Here is a 13,352-nt window from a genome sequence, read left to right as displayed (position 1 = left end):
TTAATTCTCTTTTTCAAATTCACAGAGAGTGAAGAAGTTTATCAGAGGCAGGTGCTGTCAATTTCATGTATCATCTTTGGAATTGTCATCGTGGGCATGTTCTGTGCAGCATTCTACTTCAAAAGCAAGTAAGACCATTTCTCTCAGTGTTAAAAGGTTACTTCTCAGAGGAAGTACTTTGTCTTTCTTTAAAGTGCTGAGCTCAGTACTCAGTCTGAGCTCCAGGCAGAGGGATTTTGTGCAAATTGTGTCCATCAGACTTCCATAAGTAACTCTCAATCTTTTGTAGCCTCTGGTGAATGTGTACAGTGTGTGCATGCATGTATTTGTGTGTGTTTTATCTCTGATGCACGTAGCGATCATTCCTCTCTGTAATCATGAACACTCTGTGTTCTTTGCACTTTCGATTGCCTGCCGGAATTAAAGGCTCAACATTTGCCTGTCACCAAGGGGTTAAGTCTTCTGAAAAGAGAGATCACTGCTATAGACATAAACTTTATCAACTAGCATCTAGCCTTTCATGGAAAAAAAACCCAAACAATTTCCTTTTATAGTGTTTTTACCTGCTACCCATCAAGGTTTTAGCCAAATATGAAGTATGAATACTGTAAAGTCTACTTTGCTTCACCAGTTAGTATGCACGTCTAGAATATGCCCTACACTTACCTTGCCAAGAAACCAAACCTTCTGCCAAAAGCACTGCTTTTTTGGGGCTAATAAGGTAGAATTAAAAATATACATAAATATGTATATAAGTATGCATGTGTGTATACATATATATTTACTCCACATAACTTTGGTAGAGGTATTTTATTTATGTAAATGACATAATCTACACTTAAAATAAGAAATGCAGATAAAAATATTCAATTCCTTGGCTTCTTGGAACGTATGCAGGCCTTGAGAAGTTGGCACAGATTCTGTTCCTACAGCTTGTCGGAAATCCAAGCCAACATGTAATTGCTTTTCATTGGACCTGTGTTCTTCTACCCATTTGCTCTTCTAAAAATGGACCAATTTCCAAATACAGTCTGTGATACCTGTCTTCATGTCGTATATGTTGATCTTTAAAAAGAACAGCGATTAATGATTTTACAAAATAATGGAAACTCGGGTATGAATCCAGAATTAGTGACTATTATTTTTTAATACACTATTTCAGAATAGGTTTAGATTTGCAGAATTACCGTGAAAATAGTACAGATAGATCCAATGTACTAGAATGTACACTGCCCAGAGAGAGTCAGGACTTACCCAAAGGCTTGTATTCTCTTGCTTATGTATGTTTTCCTTCCCATAATCCTTCGAATGCTGCCACTCTGGTCCTTTCTCCATTCTCTTGTCACCCGTGGTATGGCATGACCTCACCCGATGGAATATTACAGCACATTGTTAGCTGATGAAAGTTTGAACGTAGGTTACATGAAGAGGTAGAAGTGAGCAGCACCTTCTTGAATTTAGGGGATTTTCTGACTGAGTTAATTGAACCCCAACAAGGGGATTGAAGGGCACACTGAAAGAAATTCTTTTCTCCTCACTCCCAATAAGCCCGTATATTCCTATAAGTAGTTAATCGAACTATTAATTGAGCCTTTCATATCTGACTGATACGGCTCACATAGCAACTATAAATTCTTCTAGGTTTTCTTTTTACTTTTAACTTATATGGGCTAAGAAGTGTAAGGCTGGGAGTCCTTAGTAGACTTTGGAAATGCAAGACTTGATTCAACTCTAACAATGGAATCGGAATAGGAGAAGAGATGTTCCAGGAGCAGAATGATTTGTTCCAGGGACAAATAATTATCACAACCGGGAAAGCACAGGAGGAAAAAGGAGAACCGGTGCTACCAGTAGAAAGCAGATGTGCTCATAACTTGCCCTGACTATAGGTTATCACCCTCTGAAGTAAGAGATTTTAGATCACCAAGTAAGGCTCTTAAGGACAGGCAGTGGATGTTCTGATATGATGCTATGATTCTCTTCAGCTGTGGAGGTCTAAGTCCCCCAGCTGCTAGTACACAGCTGTAAGAGTTACCTGACCCCGAGATAGCCAGCATCCAGGGACAGGTCAATGTGAAGCTTTGAAGGCCTAGACCTTTGCCCCAACTTGGGGTGCAAGGCCATGCCAGTTTCCGAGCTCCCCGTGGGATTTGTGGAGGTCTTCACTGAGACTGTATCACATTCCAACTTCTCCCTCTGCCCAGTCCTGCTTCCTTCCCTTCATTTCCACACACGTTGATCCAAAGAGCCCTCCCTAATAAAAATCCTGCACGCTATCTCCATCTCAGTGTCTGCTTCCCCAGGAAGGCAACCTGTAACATTACAAAAAATGTCTCCCGATGGACTGGTGATGCCTGATATTCCACCACTTTACGCCTCATTTCTTTCTGATGAATTGAGCCAGAGCAACTTGAAACTCACTGAACTATAGAATCACACCGACATTGTTAGGCTAGTAGGTTCCAGTGTGAAATGCCCGTATCTTGTCTTCCCCAGAGCAACTGCTCTCATGAGAGAGCTAATGGTATTGCAGGCAGACGCTTCTCACTTCCTTTGCTCCCATTTGCTGAGGGGAGAAGGAAAGAGCAAAACTGTGTGTGCTTGGGAGATCAGAGGGATGTTGGGGAAGGAGGCAGGTTCAGAAAAGAGAGCCCATTGATTCTGGAATATTAGTGAGTCAGTACGGGAGCAAGAAGAGGGTAAAGGAAAGCAAATTATAAAAAGGATTCAGGAAATGCAGTCAGAAATTTTTATGAGGAAAATTCCTTTAGAATTTTACATTTCCCAGACGCCGAATTATGGAATTACTGAAAAGATCGTTAGTATTTTTACTATTTAATTCTTAGGAAATTAATTGGGTCCTGACTCTGTGCCAAGCCCCCTTTTACTACTTCATGATGATTCACTCAGTAGAACTTCCTCATCTCCAGTTTGCTTCATCAGTGAATCCCTGATAGGATTTTGTGGCTAACATGTGCTTCTTAAAATGCTGATATGATAGATTTGTTTCTAACAATAGGCTACAGATTAGCTGTTAGGAAGTAGATAGATAATTACAAGTGCATTAAAGCAACAGAGGTAGAAGCCCCCCAAATGATTGAAAAGATACAATAAATATTTAAACAGAGCTACATCACACCAGCACTGTAAATTCAAAGGATGTAATGGTGCTCCAGGCCTCCAAATCCTGTAGCAAATACTGTGACTTGCTTGTGAGAGAGGCAATTAACAAGATCTCTTCTTTTATCTTGGAGCCAGCGTTCTAATTCCTCTGCAGCATCTGCCCATACAACTAAGCACGTGTTCTCACATTTAGTTTCCACAATATTTATGGAAGAGAGCTTTTCCAAACTCCATTGACAGGTGAGGAAACTGAGGCTCAGAGAAGTTTTGGAAATCAATCATTTTGATTTGGGGAATCAAAGCAAAGCTGGTGGGTGGCAGAGCCAGAATTCAAATCTCAGTCACTGTGATACTCGAGCCCGTGGTGTATAGAGTGCTGTCTCTACCTGGAAAGGCTCACTGCAAGAGATGGTGCACAGTGTCCACCAAAGGCTCTCTCCTAGGCACGGACCTTGGAGAAGAGGCCAAAAAGTCTAGGGGGGATGATTCTGCAAAGTTTGTTTCCCTGTTTGTTTGTTCATTTTATAGGTTCTGAGTCTTCTGCTGTTAGATAATTGCTGTAGAGCTCTTGGGAGAGAGCAGCTAATAAGCCAGTAATTTGTCACATCCTTCTGATATAGCCACTGAATGGTCAGAACAACAGTCACTCCACATCTGCAGAAATATTTTACTTGGAGTCCCAAACCTGAGAATGATCTCAGCCTTCCCATCAAGAAGCTGCATAACTATAGCAAGTGGTTTGACAGTTGTGAGCGGTGGCTCGAAGTGCAAAGTACACAGCCAGACTCGCTGGGTTCAAATCCAGCTCTACCACTTACTAGCTGTGTGACTTTGGGCAAATTATTTAACTTCTCTGTGCCTCGGTTTTCTCATCTGTTAAATGAGTATAGGATTAATGCCTCATCACACACGAGTTATCGTGAAGAATAAGTAAGTTGAGACATGTAAAACACTTAAAATGATGCTTGGCACACAGTAGGTGCTCTTTAAGAGTTAACAATTTTTATTATTTACAAAAGTTCTAATAAAAATCTACATTCAGGGCTGATGGTAAAAATAAATGAACTGTTTCTAAACTGTAAAAAAGAAAATAGACCCGTTATGGTATATGTGAAAGCTATACAGTCAAGCCACACTTATATGAATTGGACAGATATAAACGTAACTTTGCAAGTATGTTATATGTGGTTGCTAGGTCCAAGCTTCAAAGTTTTCCACTTGTCACTTCTTCAGAGCATTCCTAATTCTTTTCAGTTTAGCACTCAGGGATAGGGACCTCTTGCATCCAATAGGGACTGGACAAGGAATTACATTTCTGTCTGCCTTTGGAGTGCCACTGGGTGTGAATCCTGGACGATGACAGATAATGCCAGTATTTCTTGGTGGGGTTGAAGATGAAGGGAGGATTCTCTTTGTTAAGTGAGTTTATCTAGCTTTAGCAAATGACAAATATAGATGTTGGGAATGAATGAACCTCAAAAAATATGAATAGAATAAATGTATGTAACTATTTACACATGGATTTATTTAAACCTGCAGGAAACAAGCTAAACAAATTCAAGAGCAACTCAAAGAGCCACATAACGGTAAAAACTACAGTCTCAAAGCATCCAGCACAATGGCAAAGTCAGAGAACTTGGTGAAGAATCATGTCCAGCTGCAAAATGTAAGTTACACGTCTATACATCTCTTCCCACAGTCCATCTCAGTGCTTCCCGTCCACAGGGGCTGGGGAGCCTGTGATCAGACTTGCGTATTTTTTTCAGTACTCTGTAGATTTTTCCTTAAATCATGTTGCATTTTCGTGTGCGCACACAAGTACTGGATAAAAGAAAGAAAAATTAACTCTCAGCTCTTGATTACAATCTGTAATATAATTAATCTCTGGAAGCAAAAAGAGCTTCAGTTGTTTGTTCCATAATCTCTTACTGAATCCTTACTTATCAGCAATGGAGCTGGGCACTAGGGGTACAATGTTCCCTACTGTAGGAAACTGATAGAGTAAAAAATACAGACACCCAGAGGAGGCTTGTAGGATGAGATGGTTGATACTACAGCAGAGATTGGAGAAGAGACCAAAGGGAGGTGGTGGGGGCAGAAGTGGAGGCAGCCACAAATCCAGGCTTGAACAGGATTTTGAAGAATATTTAAGGTTCATCAGAGAGTCAAAGAGCAGAGAACACAAGACTAGAACAAAGAGAAAGAATAAACCCATGGAATCCTAAGAATACATGCTATGTTGAGGCAACTCTGAGTTAAGGGGTGTGAGAGAAATCAAAGGTCAGAAACATGGGAGGGAAGAGTTGTGGTCCCAGAGTTGGGACTTCCTAACACCAGGCCTTAAACAGATACCAGAACTTGAAGTTAAATAAATGCAAGCTCTTTGAATCCTACATTCTTTCTAAAGTGGTTTTAAACATTTCTGAGATATATTGCAAAACACTAAATTAAAGACAAGCAAGTGTTCCCAAACAGGTCCTGCTGCTTGCAGGACCAATACTCCAGAGACAAGTGTAACTCCCAAGATTTTGCTCCGTGAAAGTTTTTAAGAGACAATCGAATCATTGGCCCGGGGGGTGGGGCAGGGAATCAGTGTCTTCATAATCTTCCACTGTGTGCAGGCTTTCTTCTGATTGGTTTGTGGTGAGGTAACAGGGTGGTAGTCCAGGAATCTGGTGTTCAGCCTGAAGTTGCCATCCTCTACCTAAGTAGGGACCTTAGTTCCTGCAGAAGAACTCAAAGATATCGTTATGAATATTTCATGAGAAGGAACCAGGCCCCTGCCCCATGCAGCGCTATTGTTTCTTGACTGTTCCTCCTTGTTTCTGCATTCCCTCCCTTCCCTGATTAGTCACCGTTTGAATCTGCTCTTTGGAACTAAGAGAGGGTCAAGGAGGTTGAATGAAGCCTATTTCCTACAAACCAGAAACGAGGACACAGAAAGGATTTGTATCCGGCAGGGCCCCACAGGGTCCTGCTCCATTTCACAAATGCCATATAAGGCATACTGGAAGATTCCTATTAGGGTAGCAATTCTTTGTCCCCCACCAGATTGCACTTCCAGATTCTGAGACACAAAACGAAAGCACAAAGGCCATGATATAAACCTAGTATTTGAGTATAATACGCAATCACCCAGGACACATTGACACCCCTCCAAATGCTTGAATCACTGGGAATTTAAACATCATTTGTGATTTTAGGAAATCATTACCCCAAAAGTCGCCATTATGCTATGCATGACAGATGTACTTAGATGTTTAATGCGGAATTCATAAATCAGAATTGCTTCCCAGCAAAGTTTTGTTAAACTTGTAATCATGGTTGTGTGTAGGCATTGTTCTTTTCAGAAACAGGGTGAATGCTTTTGCTAATGATTTCTAATGAGTACTATCCCATCACTGTAAAAACAAACGCAGTGATGGAGGGCTTCTTTGCAACTGAACCTGTCAAAGATAAAGCCAGAGTCTAGTTAAAGTAGTAAGGACAGACTTTTGATCAGTAATATACTGTTGCATTACGGAAGAGAATCCAGTTTGAACTGAACCCAACTTCCATTCTTACAGAGGTGACTGGGAGTTTTAAAAGGAGAATGAGGGAGTAGGGAGGGGAAACAGTGGGGGCCTGACAGAGTCAGGGAGGTGAAAAATTACAAAGAGTTGGTCATAGAAATGCGATTAGGCCAGCTTTGTCTGGCCATTATTGAACTTAGGACCCTGTTGTTGCAGGAAAAATGGGGTGCAAGAGGATGGTCATGCCCCAGGTCTCGGGTGAGTCCCTGGGACGGGCCGCCAGGTGACGGTCCTTGGCTCTGTGTAGGAAAGAATTCAAGAGCTAGCCACAGTAAAGTAGACAAAGTGTGGGCCATCTCAGAAGGCAAAAGGTGGCCCCCAAATATGGGGTGGTTTGTTTTTATGGGCTAATGAGTGGGAGGATTATTCCAACAATTTTGGGAAGGGGCAGATGTTTCCAGAAACTGGGCCACTGCCCACTTTTGGCCTTTTATGGTTGGCCTCCGGAAGTATCATGGTGCCTCTAGGTGTGTCATTTAGATGCTAATGCATTACAGTGAGCATATAATGAGGCTCAAGGTCTAGTGGAAGTCGAATCTTCCACCGTCTTGGACCTAGCTGGTTCTAACTAGTTTACGTTGTGTCCTGTTCTTAATGGTTGTGTCATTCTTTTAAAGGCTGCGCCTTGCCCCCTTCCTTCCTATCTCACTGTCCTTCTACAGAGACTGGGAGACTGAGTCCCTACCCTTCCTAATGATTACATTTCAAATAGATTGTCTTTCAGGTCCATGAAAAAGACTTTCCCCAGTTGTAGGAGATACATAACACATCTCAAAGGGACAGAGGAAGGTTAACAATCCTAAACCCTTTTTAGTAAATGCTCTAAGAAAGAGAGGTCTGGGGACTACCTCTGGCGTTGGCTAAAATGAATGGCAAATTCTTTTGGAGGCCTTGAGGGGCCTTTGTTGGCTTGTTCGTTTTTGGTGGGTTTTGGCAAGCATTTTAAGGGCGGGGGGTGGGCTAGGGATATAGCATTGTGAGCTGTTAGAACTATGTTAGAGTTTGCTCAGGTCTTTCAGTGTGAGGGTGAGTGGATGAAATATTTAGGCAGAAGATCTGCAGTTTTTAAAGGCCAAAGTTGAGGCCTAATCGAAAAGAGGCCTTAGAGGAGCCTGTCTACTCAAGAAGAGAGTATGTCGGTCCCTATGCATTGTATAGGGCTGCAGACAGAACACACACACAGTTTTGTATTCTTTCTCACCGAACATATGGTCAGTAGCATTTTCTCTATGCTTTACGATCTCCACACATTCACTTGGGAGACAGCATAATGGCCCACAGAGTGGTCACCTCACAATTTACTTCTCCTTCCCCTCCCAGTAGACACTCGTGTTTTCTATTGTTTAATTATTAAAATTAAACTCTTCACTCATGTGTTTCCCCCACCCCTCATTTAACTGGAATTATTAGGATTCAGACAACAAGAAAGAAATTATCAACTGTAGGGCTGCCACACTTGAAAGACCTTTGGGTCCTATAGTTTTCTTTTCTTTTTCTCTCCCTCTTCCCTCCTCTTCAGCCCAGCCCTCCCCAGCGTTTTGTATGTTGGCACAGGGCAGCAGAGTTTCAACTGGATGATTCCCCCAGAGCCCAAGATAGGAAAGTGTCTTTTTATATTCATTCTACTTTTGGATAAAGAGAGGATACATATGACATTTTATCTCTGAGTTGTGGTGTGGTCAGCTAGTGAAACTGTGCAAATCAGATTGAGAGTTGAACCCACGTGCTGGGACTCGAACCCAGCCTAAACCCAGATTGGCACTTGAACCCACAGTCTTTTAACTGAGATCACCCACCTGGTTCCAGGACTTAATGAAGCTCAGGTTCTTTATGTCTCATCACAGAAAGAATTCAGTGAGAGACAAAGTGATAGGTAAGAAGTGGATTTATTTAGAGAGATACACATTCCATAGACAGAATGCGGTCATCTCGAAAGGCAAGAACAGCCTTGGGAGAAACACATTCCACAGACAGCATGTAGGCCATCTCAAAAAGTGAGAGGCCCCGAAATATGGTGTGGCTAGTTTTTATGGGCTGAGTAATTTCATAGGCTAATGAGTGGGAGGATTATTCCAACTATTTGGGGGAAAGGGTGGGGGTTTCCAGGCCCACTTTGAGGCCTTTTATGCTTAGCCTCTGAACTGTCATGGCACCTGTGGGTGTGTCATTTAGCATGCTAATATATTCCAATGAGCATATAATGAGGCTCAAGGTCTACTGGAAGTCCAGTCTTCTGCCGTCCTGGACCGCAGTTCATTCTAACCAGTTTTCGTCATGTCCTATGGCTATATGTCATTCTTTTAAAGGTTGTGCCCTGCCCCCTTCCCTCCTGTTTCATTAGGATAGCACATTTCAAGGGATCAACAGTCTGAAAGGCTACACAAAAGCTGGGAGTTCAGGCAGAGAATAGATGGGAGAGGAAGGCATTTAAGGACCCTGAAGAAAGAGCGCAAGGTGCATCGAGGAGACTTCTGCATGCCAGCCATAGCATTCTACACACTGGCGACTGGGCCCAAGAGACTCCTGAGCAGATCGCTTTACAAGACTAGTGTAAAATGAACAAGTTGCTTTCCCAAAGGCACATATCAATTTCAGTGCAAGAAAGCAATATAGTCCCTACCAGCTTTGTTATACCTTTGTCAGCATTTCTTCTGCTAATTTAATAGGAGAAAATTGTATCCTTTAATTAAATTTCACTGTTTGAGAGGGTAATATAATCTCTGTTCATATATTTCTAGTCAGATTTCCACTATGGTGAATTATACGTTGATACCCTTGCTCATAGTTTTATTATAAGAAGCAAATAACAATTTAACAGCAATTTTTCATGCCATATGTTATGGGCGAAAATAGTAATAGAGAATACATATCAATAATCCCTTAAAAAGAAATTGAAATGTTTAAGAACATTTGCTTTCCTACAATGCTATGCTTAAGAGGTATGAGAAGCATACAGGACATCTGAGCAGTTGGTCGAGTAGGAAGTAGTCTTAGGGAAAGCAGTAATTTGTCATGTGGCTAAGAAATATCTGCGTGCATATTCAAATGCAAATGTTTTAAAGAAAATTTGGAAAAGCATTTTTCTTTTGTAGGTCTATAGTTTTTTTCTTCAGACAAGAGCCATGAGGAAGTACAAATGTTAATGATAACAGCAAAAAATGATAAAATAACGATAATGATAACAGCAAATAACATGTACTGGGTACAGACATAGAATCATGCTAAATAATATAAATACGTAGCCTTATTTAGTCCTAACAACAACTACTTAGTTTACACCCACGATGTGCAGAAGAGGAATCTAGGACTCAAACAAAGCTTGAGAAAGTTCTGTGAGGCAGCTAGCTAGTGAATAGCTAAGAACCAAACCCACATCTCTGTAACTCAGTGGTTCTCAACAGGGGACAGTGTTGCCCCACAGAACATTTGGCAAAGTCTCGAAACACTTTGGGTGTTACAACTTGGGAGGGAAGTGTACAGGTGTCTATGAGTAGAGGGTGCTGACAAATACCCAGTAATGCCTGGGGTAGTCCCCCACAACAGAAAGTGTTCTTTCCCAAATGTCAGGAGTGGTGAGAAAGTCTGGAGTCCAAGGTCTAGATGCAAGATGTGTCCACTAGGAGATTCTGACAGCCTAGCACAGGAGTTCTATCACCAGTGCCCACTTCAGGCATTTATTTCTACTGCGTGGAAGGAGACAGGTAACCCTGGTACACTATAATCCTTAGGAGGGAAAATTTCCTACTTTGCTTACCATATCAGGCAAATTTATCTTTATCTTATCTTGGAGCCCAGGTTAACTACTTGAAATTCTCTGCAGTGTTTAACAAATGAATTGGCTGTTTCTGGCACTCCCCTAAGTTCATTAAACATTCATGGGGAAGGGTTTCACTTGACAGTCATTTAACAAGATGTGAAACACCCAATCCAGTGAAGCAACATGATACTATGGGAACACTTGACTCAGAAGCTGCAGAACTAGACCTGGCGGTGCCTTAGAAGCACCTAGCCCCATACCATCCTTTACAAATGAAGCATTTGTAACTCAAAGAGATGAAGTGACCTCATTTCCTGTGTCCCCAGAGACAGAGAGAGAGAGAGAGAGAGAAAGAGAGAGAGAGAGAGAGAGAGAACGCTGGGGCTAGAGTTATAACCTCCAGACCAGTCAAGGGAGTGAAACTTCCCAGCACCTAGTTCAGGGATCAGAAACAGAAGTCATCAAAAGAGAGATGATCTATTCTTTCTTAAAATCAAGGGAAAATATACATTAGTGAAAAGTAAAGGAACAAAATCATGTACCGCTTCCCACAGTTTTTTCAATAACCATCTTAGGAAGGATAGGTTTGTGGGAGTAACATTCAATGAGAAAGAACTGGAAGATAATATTTGCACGCTAAAGGAGAACAAGAAGAATTTAATGCCTAGTACAGCCTTGATAATTGGTACAGAGAGGCATTTATCCTGTAATGCTTTTTGAATTTTTTCTCTGTTGGACACTGCATGAAGATCTTAAAAAATACAAACAGGAGATGGAGCCTGGCTTCAGGGACCTCATGGGCTAGTGCTAGAAACAAACACGTAAGCATATACTTTTCTTATCTTGTGGATACATTAATTCAAGTTGTTATCAGATAATGGAAAAGGACATCTAAAATTGGCGGGGGGAATCTGCGAAGCCCACACTGAAGCAGGTGACATTTACGCTGAGTCTTGAGAGTGAGTTGAAGTTCATCAGATAGTTTGATAGGGGTTGGTCAGAAGAGGTCATCTCTTTGAAGCATGAATCAAAGTTAATTTTGAATCATTCTAGTCTAAAACCTGATCTCTTGTTTTAAATATCAAATTCTAACTTATGGATTTGCTATAGATTCATACATTCATCTGTTGATTCAACTATGTATTAAATATCTAGTAAGGACCAGGGATATCATGATGACCAAAAATGACAGTGTTCCTACTTTCAAGGAGCTTACTGATTACTGTAGGTGACAGATATTAATCAAAGAATCCCACAAACAAATGCGCCAAGGCCTACAGCCAATAGTGAACAGTGCTGTAGAGCTTACAGGAGGCAGGTCTGGGAGATAACCTGACAATAGGAACAGCTAAGAGCTCTCTGAGAAGAGGGAATAACACGCGCTCAGTTCCCCCTGGCTGAAGCGGGCACCTGGTGAAGGTGAGGTGGTGGAGGGTGTGAGGGATGAGAGCCCGGAGGAGTGCTTGCTGTGCTGGGTGTCTGGAAACGGTGTCTAGCTCTATTATTCCTCTTCGGTGGAATGTGTTAAAGTTTGACAGCAGTTATTATAGTTCTTCCGGCTCTGGTACATGGTGCAAACATTCTTAAAATAACCACAACTGTTGAGTTGTTTTTAATTACTCGTATTAGAGATCCGGCTGAAACCACGCTCTAAAACATAACCACTCAGTCTCACGATCTTTTGGGCTCAAATCAGACCTGCAATAAAGAACTTTTTGACACAGACATAGGTGAGCTGAGAGCAATGCGGAGACAAGACACTGAAAACCTTAAAACCATTTTACAATATCCTCCCTCCTGGCTTTATTGCCTGGGGTTCCAGACCAGGTGATTATCAACTCTGTCAACATTGCTTTCCAACACAGCACGGCTTTCATTTAACTTTCTCTGGCTCGGGCTGCTTGCAGGGGGCAGACCTGGAAACAGCATACCTTGCTGTACTTCCAACATGCTCCTGCTTCATCTGACAGTTCTATTGATTTTAGGGCACCACTAACAGTGTGCTAGAAGCAAGGCAGGTGATGGTACAAACAACAGTGGGTGTCCTCGGCACCCAAGAACATTTCCACAAGCAGGGCTTTCAGGGAAGCCAATCGGGATGAATGCTTCCCCATGAAATAACAGTATGACCAGGGTCTGTGTGGGTGTTTGAAAGGAGAACGGCTGAGCTCATGCTGAAAGGACCAGTGAATGCTCTATGCCATCTTCTTATTCACGATTCAAGTGACATTACGTCAAATGGGGTTTTAACAAAACACGGACAAACACAAAATGTCAAGATCTGTGTGAGTACAGGAAAAGAACATGGATCAACTGCCGTACCTTGTAACATTGTATAGAAATGTTAAGGGGGAGGGCCAGACATGCAGCTAGCCTGAGCACTTGAACTTCACTGGGTATACTATCAGACGGATGAGATAAAATTGTGCCGACCTTTACTCCTCCCAGGGAGGAACTGCATACATTTTGGGAGGAACCATAATAAATGCTTTTAGCAGATTATAAAATGTCCAAAGGCTATAATCCTGGTCAGTTAAGCTGCCTTTAAGGAGAGTCTATGCAGACTGTTTTGCTGAGTGGGTTTTGCACCTTGAAGGCCTACAGCTAAGCTACTCAGGAAAATAAAGGAAAGCTGAATACTGCCTTTAGTCTCTAATTTATTATTATTTTTGGTATGTATCTTTTGCTTTAATTTTTTTTTAACATCTTTATTGGGGTATAATTGCTTTACAATGGTGTGTTAGTTTCTGCTTTATAACAAAGTGAATCAGTTATACATATACATATGTTCCCATATGTCTTCCCTCTTGCGTCTCCCTCCCTCCCACCCTCCCTATCCCACCCCTCCAGGCTGTCACAAAGCACCAAGCCAATATCCCTGTGCCATGCGGCTGCTTCCC

General features: G+C 41.8%; 1 protein-coding gene across 10 annotated transcripts in view; it reads left to right on the top strand.

The window, feature by feature from the left end:
* The window catches only part of NRG3 (neuregulin 3), a 1,058,708-nt gene that overhangs the window by 1,014,121 nt on the left and 31,235 nt on the right, over positions 1 to 13,352 (top strand). For all 10 annotated transcript variants that reach the window (XM_067710344.1, XM_067710347.1, XM_067710345.1 and 7 more), the window contains exons 5-6: positions 26 to 128; positions 4,663 to 4,789. In XM_067710344.1, coding sequence (XP_067566445.1) covers positions 26 to 128; positions 4,663 to 4,789 — 230 coding nt within the window. The remainder of the gene's footprint in view (positions 1 to 25; positions 129 to 4,662; positions 4,790 to 13,352) is intronic.

Source organism: Pseudorca crassidens, chromosome 16, assembly GCF_039906515.1.
Source record: "Pseudorca crassidens isolate mPseCra1 chromosome 16, mPseCra1.hap1, whole genome shotgun sequence".
Classification (NCBI taxonomy): domain Eukaryota; kingdom Metazoa; phylum Chordata; class Mammalia; order Artiodactyla; family Delphinidae; genus Pseudorca; species Pseudorca crassidens.
This window is presented reverse-complemented; position numbering and strand designations above follow the sequence as displayed.